The 18,873-nt window shown below is 43.4% G+C and overlaps 1 protein-coding gene across 1 annotated transcript in view; it reads left to right on the top strand.

Annotated features, from left to right (window-relative positions):
* The window catches only part of LOC123377402, a 286,411-nt gene that overhangs the window by 91,745 nt on the left and 175,793 nt on the right, over positions 1-18,873 (top strand). The window contains 3 exon segments of the mRNA XM_045030277.1: positions 2,074-6,522; positions 11,124-11,444; positions 18,511-18,640. Of these exon segments, the coding sequence (XP_044886212.1) occupies positions 2,074-6,522; positions 11,124-11,444; positions 18,511-18,640 (4,900 nt within the window).

The raw sequence follows: 18,873 nt of genomic DNA, 5'->3' as shown, positions 1-18,873 counted from the left end.
CCTCATTACTCAGACCCCACTTGCTTGAATAGTTCGTAGCTTATCTCAGTGCCATCTGTAAATTTGTTTAGTGCATCATTCGAGATTCAGCTTTGCTAATGCTGAGCAGCTGCTCCTGTATTCATTGCTGTGTGAGCCAACTGCTCCTGATAGCCGGCCGCACCATTGATCAGCATGTGACATGTGAGCCTGTGCAGTTGTAATGCTGGTCATTTCTGTCCTGTTAATGGCAGGGCTTGACATTATTGAAAAACCTAAATTGTATGTTTCATTGATTATATGCAGGGAAGGATGCACTGTTCTGTAGATTACATGACTTGTGCGATTTGGTTGGAGCTGGCTTCATTGTGCGAAAGGGTGCTTGAACTCAGTTTGAAGCAGTGACCCTCCTCCCATTATGGACTTTGTTTTTATCTTTGCTGCCCACGGAAGGCAACATGTTTTATGCTTAGGTTCCTCAGCGATGTACTTTTGAGTGCTCAAAATCAGATCTATAATCCATCCCAGCACAGTAATGAATAGAGAAAAATGGTGAATGGGTGCTTAAGAAATATTATTAAAAAATTATACAAACCTCCTCTCATCTCCTCTAGCCATATTTTCATCAGGTTCCAGTCTGTTCAGACAAGGATCTTCTTCCTCTGCCGAATAACCCCATTTTACTAGCTTCCTTGGTTAACCTCCACCTCTGTCCCTAACCCCCTTAATCTCTGTATTGTGGTAGCAGGGCTCAGAAACCCTGGTATCTGTCCTTTTGCTCTGTTTTTTTTAATTTGGTTCTTCTCTAGGGCTTCCATTGAGTTGTGCCCCTGAGAGAATGGAGCAGCTGTGGGCAGTGCTCAAAGCTGTATTGACCTAGGGTCCTGAGTTCTAATTGCACCTCTGCTAGTCACCTTCTCTTTAGTCTAAGAAAGGTCCCCACCTCTTCTTGCCTCTGTTTTCCCAGGAAAGGTCTGAGGTATAAGAACCTAGAGAGCTTTCTAACTCACAGGTGTGCTGTGTGAGAGTTAACAGGATACAGATTATATAGAGCTTAATTTGTTGATGTACATACATAGATATCTGAGTCTGAAACCAGTTGAGTTCCTTGATCAGTCTCAACCATGTAGAATCTTTGGATGCAGCTATATCCAGTGATGGCAGTGGGTGTTAGCTAACATTTTCCCCTCATCCTGCTTTATCAGGATTGGCTCTCTTCCTTTAAGCTTGGGGAAGTTTCAGCTTGCATTCTGATGGTAAAAAACGGAAAAAGACGAGACCTCTGAGATTTGGCCCTTTAAGCAGGCTCATTTAAGACAAAGACTTATCCCTGAGGTTGACAGTGTTGTTTTGATCTCTTTCTGTAAGCAGCTTAGCTGGGCTTGATCCAATACTTGATGTGCTGATGACTCTTGGTCTCTCTCTGAACTGAGTTCAAACATCACTTTCAAACTTGGTTCACACCCTGTCCAAACAACTAATTACACTGTGTTCTAAAGAGTATTAAAAGTGGTCTGAAAAAAGTAGGGGGTCTCTGATAATTTTGGAGCATCAGCTTTGGTAAGACAATGTGTAAAGTGCACCCTTGAGTGATTGACATGATTTAAAAAAAAAAAGCCAGGTCTGCAATCCTACCCTCAGCTCCACCCACATGAAGCACTGGTTACATAATTGGATAGTAATATCTATGCCCCTGGTTTGTGCAGGAAATCTCTGCTGAGATTCAGAGGTGGATTCACTAATAGTTTTTACATGGAAGGAATTATGTTAATTTGATTTATGTAAAATGTGAAAAGTGCCCTTGGATTGGAAGGGTGCAAATGATCATAAGTCTTTGGAGCTTCTGCCACATTTTGGATGCTATTTTATTAAAAATAGTTTATAGTAAAGACATAAGGGCATCAAGTCCAACCCTGTGCAAACATCCACTATAATCCCCGAGGAAAGGGGTATATCCTGTATTGCATGTATCTTTATTGTGTTTAAATCCCAACACATTATTTCTTTCTAGAAATATCATAGAGAGAAACACCTTTCTTTCTGATACTCAGCTGCTGAATTCATTCTTGACTAATTTTGGACTTTTTATTGCAGACCCCAGAGCCAACTGAAAACTACATCACTGAAGGAGAGTTTGAAGATGATCAGAGTTCTTCTGCCCCAAGTACAGTAGAGTTGGAGATACGTGGGTCAAGCCAGGAAACAGATGAAGATTATTTTGAGACCCAATCGCATCAGAGTGAATCTTTGTCAGACATAAAGACTGAGCCTTATGAAAGTGTGTCAGACACAGAGTCTGTTGCCAGTGACATAAGTGGAGAAACTTGCTTAAGTTCAAACTGCCTTTCCGCTGAAAAAAAAGAACCATGCCATACTTTTCCTGATACCAATGCAGAAGTACCCCCTCATCAACTTCATTGCATGAGCCAACTGGAGTTGAGTCAAAAGGTGCAATTGGAGTTGTCTTCTGATTTAAAAGTAGCACCAAGTAGAAGTGAATTTTGGATACAGACTACAAAATCAAGAAGAGAAGAGGCAGGAGAGAAAGAACTAATATTAACTAGTGATCCCTCCAATACTGGGTCTGGCACTAGTGGAGGGGACACTATATCTAAGACAGAGACTAAATTGGTAGTGGATGGATTGCAAAGTGGAGCAAAGTCTGAAACCAATAAAGTGCAATTCTGTGTCAGCTCAGAACCAGCTGAAGATGCTATTGCAAGGAGTAAAAAAAGTCCAGCAGGATTAAGCATTGCTTGTCTGAAAGCAAACTCTGAAAGCTGTTTGACTTTTCCCGAGACTCAGCAATTTCCTTTGCAGCCAGATGTAGGATCATGCCATAGTTTGCCTAATATTAATTTTGAAACAAATAGAACTGACAGTAAAAGAAACTCTGAGGCATTTGAATTTCATTATGAACTAGATTCTAGCTCCAACATAAAATGCAGTCGGAGGAACTCAGTTAACAATGAGGAAACTACAGCTACAAAGACAAGAAACAAAACTCCAGGGGCCACCCGTAAAACGGATTCACTCTTATACCAGCCCTGCCTAAAATCCAAATTTCAGCTTCCACACATGCGGCCAGAGATCAAAGAGAGTAAAACCTGGCACAGTGCACCTGAAAACATAAATGCCGGGGGCCAGAGAGACTACTTAGGTAACTGCATTCAGCTTAGAGATAAATTAAGATTGTCATGTTCCAGGATACATCTTGAAGGGTTGGGTTTTGAGTACACCTGGAAAAACATAGAAAGGGTTGGTGGGGGCTCTGAAAAAGCAATAAAAGTGGAGGGGAAATTTGGCATAAAAGGATCACTTCTTAATACCTGCCTAGACTCAAATAACAGCCAGCTATCTCATCCAGCAGGCTCCCAGCAAGGTGCTGAAGCTAATTTGCACACTGAATCAGAGACATGTGGCCTTAACACAGAAGCAGACATGTGTGCTGATGGCTTATCTTCAGCACAGCTCCAACTGAGAGATACCTCTGAGTGGGATTCAATAGAAAGGGAAACTCCCTCTGCCTTGGCTTCAGAGCCAATGAGCATAAATGCTGAAGGAGAGGTAAGAAAAGCTAAATGCAAATCTGAGAGGGGTTTCAAAGCGCACGGGTTCTCTCACAGCATTAACTCTGAATCTGGCATCAGTAAGGACCAAGCAACTTGTCTTGTAGGTGTTCCTGCCGTTGCAGAAAACAAAGGTGATAACTATTTAGCAAACTTTGGCCCAGCTGGTAAAACACAGCTGAACAACTTGGAGGAGAGCAGCCCTGAATCACCAAGTACTGAGGCTTGTGTGGGAGAAAGAGGTTCAGAGGATTCTTCTGAACTGAATTTGGGTTGGAAATCCCTGGAGACTGCACTGAACTCTGGTGGCCAGAACATTGCAGGAGAGCAGGATGTTTCGATGCTGCAAAACCTGAATTGCAAAAACAATGCCTTACAGGGTCACTCTGAGCTTGTAACAATGAATGGACATCTCGCTGATGCAGGAAAAAAGGATGAGAGTGATGGTGTTGATGCCTGTTCTGTTGAAATAGCTACCAAACCACATTACAAGCACCAGGGGAAAAAGTTGATGAAGCTCTCAGAGTTAAAACCTGCTCTGATTATAATATCTGTGGAGGAGAAGGGCTTGCAGTCCAAGATGCTGAACGATGACTGTCCTGCTGAAATAATAACTGGAACATTAGGAGAACTAGCCAATGAGGATTTGGGGTCTCATCCCGTTGCTAGCAAAGAACCCGATGAATCACAGAGAGATCTGAATGCATATTCCAGCTGTGAAGAGCAAACTCTGCCTGTACAGCCCATCTCTGGCAATGAAGAAGTGACTGCTGCTGGGAGCACAGGGCAAGAAGAATCAGAAATTGTGCGGCAGCAAGTGGAGAGAACAGATCCAGATTTGTCTTTAAAACTCAGCTGCAGTGGCTTCCCAGTAACCACTATAAAAAATGAATCCAGTGGAGTTAATTTACACTTGGAAGATGCTATCATTCCCTCGAAAGAAAAGGCAGATGCATGCACTGGAGCACATTTGAAATCACCTGGCATAATTAGTGGGGGAATCTCTCAGGTGGAGCCCTGCAGAACTAATGCTGGGGTGCAGTCAGAAACAGAGCTGCTAAAAAAATCACTCTTTGAAACAAGAGACAGCAAAGTGACCGAGGAAAATGAGTTCAATACAAGTCAAAGCCTAGAGCAAGATATATGTGGAACTAGCGCAACAGCACTGGAAAAGAACAGGATTAGTGGCCTGTGTCAGAGAGATGGTGCTGATGGTGACACCTTTGGGAGCATCGTCTCTTGCGTACACAGGCTAGAAAAGAAAGAAACTGAAAGCTGTAATATTTCAAAGGACCAAATAGGCGTTGGTGAAGATTCTCCCAGGAGAGAACTAAAGCTGGGCTCTACTGTGGAGGAGCTGGTGAGCCTTAGCAAAGACAATGAACAGAATCCAAATGTGACCGATGCCTTTAACTGTATAGTGAAAACGGAGAGCCAAGAGGCCTCTGCCCTGGGTCTAGATAATGTAAGCACTAGCAGTGCTAACAGTGAGGAGATGGATGAGAATTCGTTCCATTTCTTGGGGAGTAACAGCAGTCTCTATAAAGCTGTGCAGAAGCAGACCAAGACTGGGAAACCTTCCAAGTTTTTAGTGTTCTCAAAAATGGCATCCTTCAAGAAAACCAAGACAGCGGCTGCTGAAAACCAAGGTAGCAGCAACTTCTTTGGCAGCACGACAAAGACAGAAGAACTTGATGCTGGGAAAGAGGATGAAGACACAGAAAGTTTGCAGTCTTTTAAAAGCAGTTCACCCAGTTCTGCCTTCCGAAGAAAGGAAAGCTACACCTCTGAATATTCTGATGATGACGACTTATTTTATGAAAGACCTGCTGGATTGTTCAGCAGAATCAGCCTGAGGAAGGCTTCTGGCTCTGGTCGGATACTGATGGACAACATAGACACAAATTCTACTTCCCCCTCGTTGAATGTCAAACACTCTGAAGCACGAGTCTTAGAATCAGTTGAAAATAATGACAGTGAAGTGCCACAGTATTCTGGGGTGAGGAAATCCCTGAGTGAGAATGAGTATAAAAGAAACAAAAACCCAGAGGGTAAAAAATTCAGGACAAGACTGGCCTTGGCGCATAAATCCTTCTCAAGTTTCTTTGAATCCAAATCCCTGGAGAAGGAAAATCCTGAACAGAGCCCCAAAGGATCACTGAAACATGAAAAGGAGAAAGCCAAACTTCGCCAAAGCTCCTGGAAAGCATTTCTGAAAAGCAGGGAGGCTGATGGACTGAAAAAGCCCACCTTAGCAAGTTTATCACCATCACAGGAGAGTCTTAAAACAACCAGGGGCCACCAGCAAGGCCCCGGTAATGTTACAAGAAGAACATCCACAGAGAAGCAGGAGAGCTCTAATGGACAAGCATTTTTGAGCTCATATGAGTCTAATGCCACCCTCATGGATGCCAACCATTCTGACACCTCTGTAGAATCCATTGAGGTCTCTACACCTATAGATATGAGAAGAAAAAGAGTACTATCCTATGATCTGACTATCAAATGTCCAGAATACCCAGACTATGCTGAGCAGCAGGAAACAATGGTCAACAGTTTAGATACTTCTGAGGAATACTGGCTGAGATCTCCCTTTAGCCCTAGTGACCTGCAATCACCGTTTACTCAGCTAAGCCCCTCTTGCCCCCAGCTATCGACATATGAAGGTAAAGACATGCCCTGTCGGCCCATGAGCCCTAAACCACAAAGTCCAAGACCCAGCTCTCAACGCAAGAGTTTCCGTTATCCTGGGAGAATAAGTGCCACTTCCATGATTTCTCTTGGGAACAGCTCTGCTATTGACAGCAATTTAGAGGCACCCGAGAGGCCAAAGACACTCAAGCCCAGGGGTACTCTCTTGCTTTCTGTGCACTCATTGGACAATGAATACCTGAGAGAAGACAGTGGGATAAGCAGCCAGTCACAGATCAGCTTAAACACTGCTTCTTCAGTTAGCGATATACTCAGAGATGAGGTGAGTTGCTCTGTAAGAATTATCAGAATTAGTTTTGGTTTGCTTTGCAGTGCTCTCCTGCTGGGGTTAAGGAATCCCAAATGCCAAGAGTGGTATTCCGTTAATAGAAAATTATTTTGGTTTTAGGATAAACATATCTTTGTGTAAATACAATAGGTCAACGCTAGTGATTGATCCTAGTGAATAGTGGGAGATGCCTCTTTGCATCTAAACTCATTTACATTCCCTTAATGTGAAGCTTTACTGCAAATGGTGACTCTGTGAAATTGGCATCATGATTCTCTGTATTTATTGCCTCTCAATGACTTTAGATTAGAGCAGGGGTCGGCAATCTTTCAGAAGTGGTGTGCCGAGTCTTCATTTATTCACTCTAATTTAAGGTTTCGCGAGCCAGTCATACATTTTAATGTTTTTAAAAGGTCTCTTTCTATAAGTCTATAATATATAACTAAACTATTGCTGTATGTAAGTAAATAAGGTTTTTAAAATGTTTAAGAAGCTTCATTTAAAATTAAATTAAAATGCAAAGCCCCCCGGACTGGTGGCCAGGACCCGGGCAGTGTGAGTGCCACTGAAAATCAGCTCGTGTGCTGCCTTCAGCACGCGTGCCATAGGTTGTCTACCCCTGGATTAGAATTTACTCCTCTTACAAGTAAAAAGATCAGGGTTTTCCTAACTGCCAGTGCTGAAAATTTACCCTGGAGTTTAAAAGTCCCGCTGGGTTCTTTCTGGCTCATGCATCATACAAATTGCACAGAGCAAATACTGCCCTCTGGTACACCCATGCTAAGCCATTGTCTTTAGTCAGGTCTTCAAGGCAAAATTGGTCCCTGTAATTGGCACCTAGTAAACAATTCTATTGATTCATGAGGCAAAATAGAAATCGACTCACTGTTAGCTGTGCTGCTTTTGCAGGCTAAGAGGAGCAAAAAGAGGTGAAATCTTGTTTTAGACAGTAAGCTGCTATCACTCAGAATACCACAAGGATCTTACTGTCACTGTGGCTTCTCTTTAAATACCCCATATGGACATTCCTCTGCTGCCACTGCAGCAAACAGAAAATAAATATGGGCTGTATCTCCAGCTGACGTGTGTGGATAATTCTAATACTGGTAATGAGAGAGGTTCATAATGGCTGGAGAATGGGCCTCAAAGTGAAGAATGTATTTCCAATAGGGACAGAAGAAGGGGTTTCTATTGAAACAGTTTGGAGCCAATGCAAGTGCAATTCTTGTGTTTCCATTGGTTCCTAATTACCTGTTTGGTTTCCCTCGTTGGCAAAGCAAAGAGCATACAGGAGACTGCTGTGACTAGACCCTCCCGTGCAATGCTTCGGAGCAGGGTGTTCAGAAGCTGGGGTAGCTGAGCTTCATCTTACAGTTATGCTGAGGCTGAAAGGAGTTGCTACAACTCGGTGGTGTTTAAGAAAAAAGCAACGTGATTTTGTTGAACCGTATTTTCAGCCCCAGCATCACTACAGGGTTTAGATGTGAGATTTTCTGTCTTGTTCACCTGCACTGACCAATGTGCGCACACACAGTTCTGAGTCTAAAACTTGGTGATCCGCCCTATAACCAAGGGTTTGTTGTGTCAATCCCATGTTAGCAAGCGGCTCCTTGCAAAGGACTCTTGCTGGCCCTTGAGTGGGTGCACGCTGATGTAAAGCATTGATCTTTCTCTGCTGCTGTCCCAGTTCAAAATCAGAGTTTGAGATGTATAAAAATGAGTTTGCCTGGCCTCCTCCTAGTGGACATTTCATTTGTGTTCCAAATAACGGTAAGATTTTGCAGCTAATGCTGCCTGGAAACTGGGAGCATGTCACAATGAGGGGCACAGTATTGGAAGAGCAGTGTGTGGGAATTTGCATATCCCCAAATTGCTCTATGCCTTATTCTAGCTGGTATTGTGGGACCCTTGTTTTCATGAGCATAAATTCCCTCACACAAAATGTGTAATAAATACAATATGTTTCAGGTAACAGTAGGATCTCTGAGCACTCTGCAAATAAGGGTAAATCCACATCTCTCCAAAACATTTAAATAGCTGACTCAAGAAAGAGTCTCTAAGGGGCTGTTAACACACATTGCCAACAGATGAGAGCCTTTTGGATCATATAGCTAGGATGGAGAGAGAAGGCATGTAAAGCCTTGACTGTGTGAGCCTAAACTCTGAAATCCAACCATTAGGAGCAAATAAATAATTACTTAGAATTGGGGCTTAATTAAATAATTGAAAGGGAAGCATGGAAATTAAAATTGCTTCCAGCCCACGGTTTGGATGGTTTCGAGCAGTTTTAGTCCTCCCTTTGGTGGCTGTTCTTCATACTGCAGAATATGAATAGGTGGAGTTATATTGTTTTAAAGAAATTAAAGTAACTGACCTAGCTTCCAGGATATGAATTCTGACACATGGAAGTACATAGGACCTTTGACTGCTACCAAGGTAGATTTATTTTAGGTACTGTGGTTTGATTTGGGACATTGTGAAATGGGGGTAGCCCTGAACCCTGCATTATAGCTAAGGGGGTTCAACATGTAGGGTGATTTTCACAGGGGAACTCTGAATATCCAGGGCAGGTGTTGACCAAAGTAAACGTTAATGAGATATATATTGTAATAAAATAATAGAATTAAGTCTCTCCAATATGGGTTTGCCAATTAAATATATATTCAGGACTATACCTCTGGACATCTGTTGCTATATAAAAATGTCAGAAAATACAGTCAACAATAGATTAAAAGATTACTTCCCCCTCCCTCCCTCCCCCCGTATCTGATTAGTGGGTGGTATAACTGGAGGGATGGCTAGACAGATGGATAAATGTAGAATTCTTGTGTAAAAAAAAACAAAAAAACCAACAACCGCCCCCAACCTCCAACTTCCCCTCAAAAATTGTTAACAATTTCAAACTTGTTTCTAAGACAGAAGAATTTATGCTGAAAGTATAGAGTGACCCAGTTCTGCACTGCTGACAGTTTGCCTTGCGGCCAGGGTATCACATTAGATGGGCCTTAGAGTGACTTAATCAATCTGATTGTTTTTGACATGCTTTTACTTATTTATGTAACTGTGTTCTCAGCAGGCAATAAAAGGCAGTCCCAATACATCCCCTCTTCCCCTCTGCAGCCCTTCCTTGAGGCACTGGGGTCAGAGTCTCATGTAGTTCAGGCAGACACTTCCCTCTCTGCGTTCCCATCGGTGTTGGTAAGGATGTATACTGTTGCCAGGCTGTGGCATCACACACCACTTGCAAGCGAGAACTGAGCTGGCACAACACTATTTATGTGGAGATCTGGTTTAAGAACAGATGGAAAATTACTATTTTTAAAAAAGTTTTGTCAAACTTGAGTTCTTCAAACAAACTGGAGGATGGCAGGGAGACCCCAGTCACTCTAGAAATCAACCCTCCCTGACATAGAGGATGTACTTCACCTCCTTTGCTCTGAGATGATTCCTGCCCTAGTGTCTCTGATCTCTTACCTTACATATTATCAAACTTTCCATCAATACGACATGGATTAATGATGAAATGCCTTGTGACCTCTCCATTTTCAAGTAGTTCCTGTGTAAAAATGTGGGGGGAAGAGGGGTGCACAGCAGCACGTGGAAAAGGAAAGGGAGTGAACCCAAAACTTACGCAATCTCCCCTTACCCCCCAGCTTCCTAATTCCTCAGCTAAATGTCAGGTAAGTAACATTGATAACATGAAGTGCCACATCAGAAGCCCTGGGCTCATGTGTCAGACCAACAGGCATCCAGGGGGTTCTTATACCTTTCATAGCTAAGTACCTTAGCTGTGGGGAAAGCACAGACAGGCAAGCCAGGGTATGATAGCATTTCCAGAGACACCTTTATAAACAATATTGCACTCACAGAGTGACCTAAATCCTACTAGTAGCACTATTGTAATAAACCACAGGACTAGATTGTGACTAACCCTGTACGAGTGCACAAGGATGAGTATACATGATGATTCCTTCCCTGGTGGCTGAGCGCAGGGAGCAGAGGCCGCGCACTTGGCTAGTGGGGATTGAGGGAGGTATTGCTCAGGGCAGAAGGGAACCTGCATTGCACTCGTGAGTCAAGGTTCCTCTACTGTCTCTTTCCCCTGCATGTGGGCTATCATTTGTTGTCCCAATCTGGCCTATAGTGTGTGAGGCAGCTACTATATGGTATTTTAAAAGGGGAAAATTTTGGCAGGCTCAGAACATCACTGATCATTTTCCCCATTAACTCTCTTTTCCAAAGCCAGCAAATGACCCATTAGGTGATTTTTTGTTTTAATGCCACAGTGTTTTTCCTTCCTTCCCACTTATGGAACCCAATTTCAGCTTTAAGCTTCTGCTGGGCCTTTAAAAAAAAGAGAGAAATCAAATCTGTGCAACACTCTGGTAGTTACCTCTGTATGATGCAATCACTGCTGCACTGGTCAGGTTCTCAGGTTTGTGTGCGGAGGTGGTGTGGGTAGGATGGGATTTCAGTCTTCCAGAGCTCAAGTAAAAGTCCAGCTCTCCAAGTGGTTCTGGGCCCTGGCGCTGAGCTTTGCCATTCAGTCATGATAAAAAACCACCCTGAGTTTTCACCTGCTGCTTATAACACAGGATCCCCAACAGCAAAGTCAAACACCACCTGAAAAGAGGCCCAATGAGAAATGGGTTCTGCATCGCAAAAAGAGGTCCCCTCAGATCACGCTGTCCCTGCGGCCATCCTCCAGCATTGAGGGCAAAGTCTGGATGTTCCCCTTCCTCGCCCCAGATGGAAAAGCCAAGAAGACGTCACAGAGGAAGAGACTCAAACCCCTGTACAAGCGCTTCAGCTGTGACGACATGTGGCTGGAGAGGTATCGGAAAAGGAATCTAGAGAAGGAGACGCAGTCGGAGAGAGAGATTCAATTGAGGAACCTCCCAGAGGACCAGTTAAAAGTAAGAAATTGGACACCATCCTTCCTCTCTTCTCTGGCACTGTACTCCTCCTCCTCCTCCTCTCCGGCTGCTTCTTTCTGCTGTCATCTTCTTCTCTCTTCAGGCTGCATCTCGCAGCAGCTCTGTCTGCTTTCCTTTGGGCCGCTGGTCTGTGGCGACCAAGCATGTAAAATGAAACTCTCACCAGCCCAGTGACTGTCTTGAAGACAGGAGGCTTCTGTTGTTGCTAAAAGCATGCAGCTTCTGCTCTGTCACATGGTGTGTGATGGGGAGCGATAGCATCAAGTCTCTTTCTTGGCGGGCAGGGAGATGGAAAGAGGGGGGAACAAATCAGTCTTCTAACGTCAATAAAAATACACTAATGAAATCTGTTACTGTGCAGTGTTATTCCCTGGGGGCTGCTGCATCTCTTCAAAGAGAGAACTCCCCCCCAGTTCCTTAACTTCTAAGTCAAATGCTGCACTCCTTAGTCAGGCAAAACTCCCATTGACTCCCAGAGGAAGGAGTGCAAGAAGCGCTTGACAGAAACTCTCCATGGGAGCCTGTAAATTGATACTATTGGTTTGATTATTGCCCATTGGTAGTGTCTTTAGGAAATGTGTTATTGCTGCTTGTGACAAAGGCCATCTGCCACTTTGGCTCATGCAGACAACACTGCTCGACTCCTGGAGGCAAGACCAAGGTTTCCATGAGCTTTAGTGAGAGCCGTGTGTGTATCCTAGAGCAGAATTTAGCCTATATTGTGTGTTGGTGAGTTTGCTGCATTTAGTATTTCCCTTTCTCTGTGTAGACTCTTAGAAATGCTAATAGAATGTCTCTGACTGCCATTGTATTAAAGAGAGCTCCTTTAAGAATTTAGGCCTTGATCCCGCAAACCCTTAAGCATATGGTTAACTTTATACACATGAGCAGTCCTGTTGAAGTCAGAGAGACTACTTGAATGCCTAACATTCAGTGTTTCCATCAGTGCTGGCGAGATTGGGGGCCTTATGCCCTATATTTGATCTACCTTAAAATGATTAAGACAGCCAGATTGATCTAAAAATAGAGTTGATGAAAAATTAGCCTCCATTCTCTCCTCACAAGAATTTAGCATGCCAAATTTCTGTAGGCCCACACAACATGAGCTCATCTGCTGGTGCTACCACAGCTGGGTCCTAACAAATATTGGGCCAATCCTATGATGCGCTGTAAACCCATAGCTCCTTGAAGGTGCTCAGCACCTTATGCGGGCTCAGGCTCACTATGGGCAGGTTCTGCTGACAATGAGTGATGCTGCTGGCTGAGAAGACAACATTCTGGGCATGTGATGTACAGTGACCTTGCTGATGTTTTTTAGTAAACGCAATCGTGTTATTTTCAGCATTGTTTAAAATACTGGGCAAATGACTGATTGTTTTCAAGGGGAAAAATGATTTTCAGACTTGCATAGACTTCATTCTAAACAAAAGGCAGTAAAAATAATTGCTTGGTAGTATGGACGGCGGTGGAAATGTAATTAATGCTACAACAAATGTTAGCCAGCATCTAGAATATTAAAGCTTGTAGAAAGGGCAATGAATTATTTCATCATCTTTCACTTCTCCCAGATGCTCTTCATTCTACTCATCTGCTCCCTAGGCTGAAAACTATTGCTACCAATAAACACTGTCTCCATTAAACCTTTCCACTTTCTTTTTCTGCTGCTAACTTTAAACTGCAATCAACTGTGCAAGTATAAGGGCTACTTAGAAATCCGTTATTCCTTTAAGGGAATAATTTGCACACAACTTGTTACCCCAAACGGAGTTACCCAGACACTTTAACTTGAATGCACTGGCTTGGATAAAAGAGTAAAACAAGTGTATTACCTACAAAGAGAGAGATTGTAAGTGCATACAAGTAATGAGCCATAAAAGTCAGAAATGGACAAGAAAAAGAAAACATAAAATACTTACTGGTGCCTAACTTAACAAACTATATCAGATTCAAAACAGTTTTCTCACCACATGCTATTAGCAGTCTTACTTACCAAACCCTTTGGGCCTGGATCCCGCCCCCAGAGTCTCACAGCTGTTTCCTTTGTCTCCTCAGGTGCAGTGAATGAGATGGGCAGGGAGAGAGAAAGGGGTGTCCTGGGTGTTTGCCTCTGGATTTAAGAGTTTCAGTTGCCTGTTGAAAAATATTTCCAGTGGGGAGCAAGGCGACAGGCAGTCTGTGTGGGAGGGAACTCCATGCTGTTTCTTTGCTAAACTGTAGATTTTTGCCCCTACCCCCTTTCTGCCAAAAAAATGGCCACTTGTTTACACCTGTCTGTGGTGTCAGCTTGCCCTTTGTCTCTGAGGAAATGGTTTGGTCACTCCCCAGACTTCTCTGGAAAACATACTTTTATTCATGATTTCAGCTTTGTGTTTATAGCTACACATATAATGCTGCCAATGGATTTTGCCATGATATTATTGATCAGCAAATTGAGTTTTCCAATGACACCTCACACAACATACCTTGTACAAAAATTATTACAGTAGGGTGTGAACACAGGTGTATAGTCTGTCACAGTTGGTCTTTGTTTTGCTCAGGTCCAGTAAGATGCTGACCTGCCATGAAGAGGGGAGTCCATATAAATCCCCAGAGTCCAAACATGGAGCTGGACTCGGCTGTCACTTACTATGAAATATCACCCATAACAAGCTGTGTATCTGCTAATCTCATGTTTTAAAGTGTTAACATTTAACTGGTCCCAGCTAGCCTTTGAAGTTAACACTGCCTGAAGTGGAATGAGAGAAATTCACACCATTGTTGGTAAATCGGTTTCATTTTGCCTGGCCACCCACTTGCATTCATTTACATAGTGCAGGATCTCTCAATGCAGCCTGGAGTGTTATAGATCTATTTTAATGCAATCATATATTCAGAAGACTAGAGCAAAATCAGTGTCCGATCCACAGTCCTGTGTAGTCCACTGATTCTTTAGGGGCAATCCAAATCTGTGACCCCCCATCTGTTTTTCAGAATTCTTTTGGAGGGGCTGTTTTAGCAGCATCTAGTCATTCTCTCTTCCCCTCTCTACTTCAACACATCGGTAAACCCTGACAGTTTAACTTGACTGTGGTCAACCATGCATCTGGTAGAACACAGCTTCTGGGTAATTCAGCAGAACCCAAGTCCCTTGCTGCTGGACTTCTGAGGAATCCAGAAACAGGACAGCAGAGGATGGTTATGCCAAACAATGCCATTTTATTTTCTGCACTGGAAATAACAAACAGTGGAAAAAGCAAATCCGATCTCTCACCTTGCTAAGTAGACTCCTGTCAGTGTCCCCCTCAGAGCCTCATGTCAAAGACATGCATTTTAGATGTGTGAAACAACGGAAACTTAGGGTATGTCTACACTGTGGGGTAATGCACACTATGGGGGTGTGATTTCCAGAGCACACTGTGTTACAAATTAATTAGTCTGTGTAGACCCTGCTGGTGCACTTTAACGTTTGAAACAGTATTACATCAAAGCGCGCTAGGGCACCTTCAGTGCACACCAGCAGGGTCTACACAGAACAACTGATGCATAACACATTAGTGCCTTTAGAAATCACACGCTTATAGAGCACATTACCCACTGTGCAGACAAACCCTTAGGCTTGTAAGCAACAACTGAAAACAGCAGAATGAAGAAGACTATTATAGTTTTAACAATCAACACCAATAATGTGCAGAACATTTTAAAGCTGTAATCTCCCATTACATTGCTAACCAGCTAAACTCTCTACACAGAACACAAGGAAACCTATCTTAATGTAACAAATAAAATATAGCACCCATGTTACAGGAAATGTATGTACACATACAGGCCCAAATTATCTTCTCAGTTACACCATTTGCAATCCCACTAACTTCAGTAGTCAGTTAAATGGGGAGAGCCTTTGGCCCAGACTGTTGTTAAAGTGTGCAAAAACGTACATTGTAGAAGAGGATGTGTCTCCTTTAACACACGGAAGTATCCTTCTATTGAGATCTGTGGTTATAGCCAGATCACGTGCATTGTGGTTGTATCAAGTTCACTCTGGGAGGATAATCAAGTTGATTGGGAGCAGAGCTTGGACCAGGTAAGATGCCTCTCTTGTGCATCTTAAGAATCACAGCGATAGGGTTGTGGTAAAAGGCCTTTTCCAAATATAGAATTCCTTAGCGGGGTATTTAACTGCTTGCTGGCATAGGAAGAGCCCAGCTGAAGCAAAAGCTTGCATTTTTCTAAGGAGCAGCCAGTATTTGTCCCATAGCTTCTGCTGTAACAGTTATGAAATTGTAGTGTGTGCACAGCACAATAATGCCTTCTACCCTGTTTACAATTAAATATCATAGACATCATGCTTGGTATTTGCATTTCTGTGCCTTGCCTATTTTGTCATCATTTGAAGTGGGTGTGCCCCAGTGAGGCTTCATTGTTATTGTCTAAACAAACAGACGCTGCTTAGCTTAATTTGCACAGGATTTACTCTGTTACACTGGAGATGGTGATTGGTGGGAAAACATTGGCTCTGTTCTCTGTATTCCAGTAGAGTAAACCCCATGGACTGGAACGGAATAGTATCGCTTTCAGCTACGTGAGCAGTGTGGTTGCTTTGCTTTTTTTCTTTCGGAAGAACATAGTCATTTTGCTAAGAACCTGTTTTCTTAAAGAAGCCATTGGCAGGAAGCCAGGTCTGCATGACACCCCTGGTTACTTACGGTATTGTAGGTGAACAAGGAAGCAAAGATTATGCTTGTGGTGACAGACCAGTGTACTAGCAGGAAAGGAGAAGGATCCTAGTTCGAATACTGGACTTCAGTATTCCAGACCTTTGTTTCGGTGATGGATGAGAATACTGTTGCTGCGAAAAGCTCAGAAGTAGTAAAGGAAAAGGACAGTAATGGTAGTGGGCTGGGGGCTTGCCATACCCATGAGACCAACCCTTTCTGGACTGCTACTGTCACATTAATTTCATTTACACTTGCAGTCACTAATATTCTATCTGGTGAGCAGCAGCGAGAGATACGAGATGGAGAAATAATAAAAATGAAATAGAAAAAAATATGCAATGAAAGCAAACAGCTTGTGCTCCAGTAACTCCAGTGTTTGGTGTCTTTGATCACATTGTATATTGTGCTAAGATCTTGGATGATCTATAATGTGATAGGGTTTCATCAGTTTGTAACATGGTATATGTCATCTGTGTTCCCTGATGAACTAGTAGAGGGATACTAAGTTTGCAGCATTCCTTTGGCTCCTTAGTGGACCGAGTATTCTGGCTCCAGCAGGTCATTTCCATGTCCTATTGATCCAAAGGGCTACTTGTTCAATCTCATGAGATCTACCTATTGTGATAAACTCAGGACAGACAGCTGCAAGGGAGGGGTAGGAATCAGTCCCAGAGGGTTAAAAGGCCCTCCTCCTTATCAACTGGGAGGCAACTACAGGTCAATCAGGTTCAGCTGAGAAAAGGTTACCAAGGTAGCACTTAGAATCAGCTGAGGGGGAGCTACCTGAGGTTAATTAGGATTAGCTGATTCCAATTTAGGGCTGCCTGAGACCTTTTTAAACCCTTCCCTGGGAGGAAGGAGGGGACAGAGCAGAGCAGAGAGAGAAGGAGCCCTGCTGCCAGGAGTGTTGGAGCAGCAAGACAGTGAGCCTCACCAGGAGGAGAGGCAGTACTCTCTCCCACAAGGGAGTAAAAAGACTCTAAACAGGACTGGTGGAGATACGGGGAGCAGACTTCCCCTGTGTCCCAAGGGGGACCATATTACCCAAGCCTGTCTCACCAGGGCTAAAAGCAGCAGGGGCTGGGGAGACTGAGAAGGTACCTTGCCACACTATGCTATCTCTTTCTGAGTTCAGCATACTTTCACTGCATATCATGATGGCCGGGTCCTCCAGGTCTGTTTCCTCCCCACCTATTGAATTGCTGAGCTTTAGTGTTAATTCTACTGGGAAGAAAGTCTTAGGGCTTGGCTACACTTACAAATTTGCAGCGCTGCAGCAGGGTGTGAAAACACACCCTCTGCAGCGCTGCAAATTGCGGCGCTACAAAGCGCCAGTGTAGTCAAAGCCCCAGCGCTGGGAGCCGCGCTCCCAGCGCTGGGAGCCGCGCTCCCAGCGCTGTCCGTTATTCCCCACAGGGAGGTGGAGTACGGACAGCGCTGGGAGAAAACTCTCCCAGCGCTGGCGCTTTGACTACACTTAGCGCTTCAAAGCGCTGTCGTGGCAGTGCTTTGAAGTGTAAGTGTAGCCCAAACCTTAGAATGGGTCCTAATACGGCTCAATCTACCACATCCTGTTTCCATTACCAAGTTCAAGTTGACAGCTGGTAATTCCTATTTCAAGGCAGTGGGGGATGGATCGGGCAGAACATGTCTTCCTATGGAAAAAGTTACCAAAAAAAAAGGTTTTCTTGCAATAGCAATAAACAAAGCAAATGGACTTTCCTTTCAGGATTTTTTTTTGTGGGGGGGGAGGGGGAAAGGGGGTTTGGCAGGTGAAAACTGCCCTTTCTCTTGGTGAATGTCCCTCTTCCATTTTTATCCATGGAGAAAGCTGCTTTCACTGGCAAAACTGTCTCTGATTAATTTTTCTTGGGTAAAAATTTCATAGGATGAATTAGTCCATATTTAGGATAGTCCATATATTGCTCAGTTTTCAAAAGAAATCTCTTGTCTTTTTTCTTCTTCTTCCTTCACAAGGTGTTTAACAGAAGGGAAATAATGTCATGTGTTTCTAGGGCAAAATAGATGCTAGTTAAGAACGACAGGGTACCTATTAAAATGTTGTCTGTGCAAGACGTCGTCATGGCTCAGTTAACCTTTTCTTCTGTCTCTGTCACCTTGCAGCTCTGTCCTCTCCATCACTGTTTGAATATCCATTTTAAAGAAAAGGCTCTTTTTGATGGGACAGACCCATCTCCCTAAGTATAAATCACCTGATCCTGCAAATCCTTATCTTACTCACACTAGCAATCACTACAGCTGGAAGGAAATGTTTCAGGATGAAGCACATAATTCGTACTTCTGGGTACCTAAGCTTAATGTCGCCTTTGTTTTCCTTTTCTTTCTTGCAGGCTAGAATGAGTCTGTCCATTACTTCTCCAATTGCCTTTGAGATTCTTCCCCTGAAGTTGCATCCATTTTCCCAGAGCACCCCAACAGGCTTAGACTGCGTGGGCTGGAAACGGCGTATCTCATTTCCTGGTGTGTATGCTGCATTCTTACTTTTACAACTGTTGTGCAAGAATTAATTTCTGTTTCAGTGAATACAGAAACTGTATAATATTGGCAATATCATTCAATTCTGTTATAATATTAATGAATGTGCCCTTACAGTTCACATATCCTCAGCTAAAGCTGTGCAGTTAAGGCTCTTTCTGCAGGTGGCTACTACTACCAGCATATTACAGATGGAGCAAGGGTAACTCACTATATCT

The sequence above is a fragment of the Mauremys mutica genome, chromosome 9 (assembly GCF_020497125.1).
Source record: "Mauremys mutica isolate MM-2020 ecotype Southern chromosome 9, ASM2049712v1, whole genome shotgun sequence".
NCBI classification, from domain to species: Eukaryota; Metazoa; Chordata; order Testudines; family Geoemydidae; genus Mauremys; species Mauremys mutica.
The sequence above is the reverse complement of the archived record's forward strand: the minus strand, read 5'-3'. Positions and strand labels throughout refer to the sequence as shown.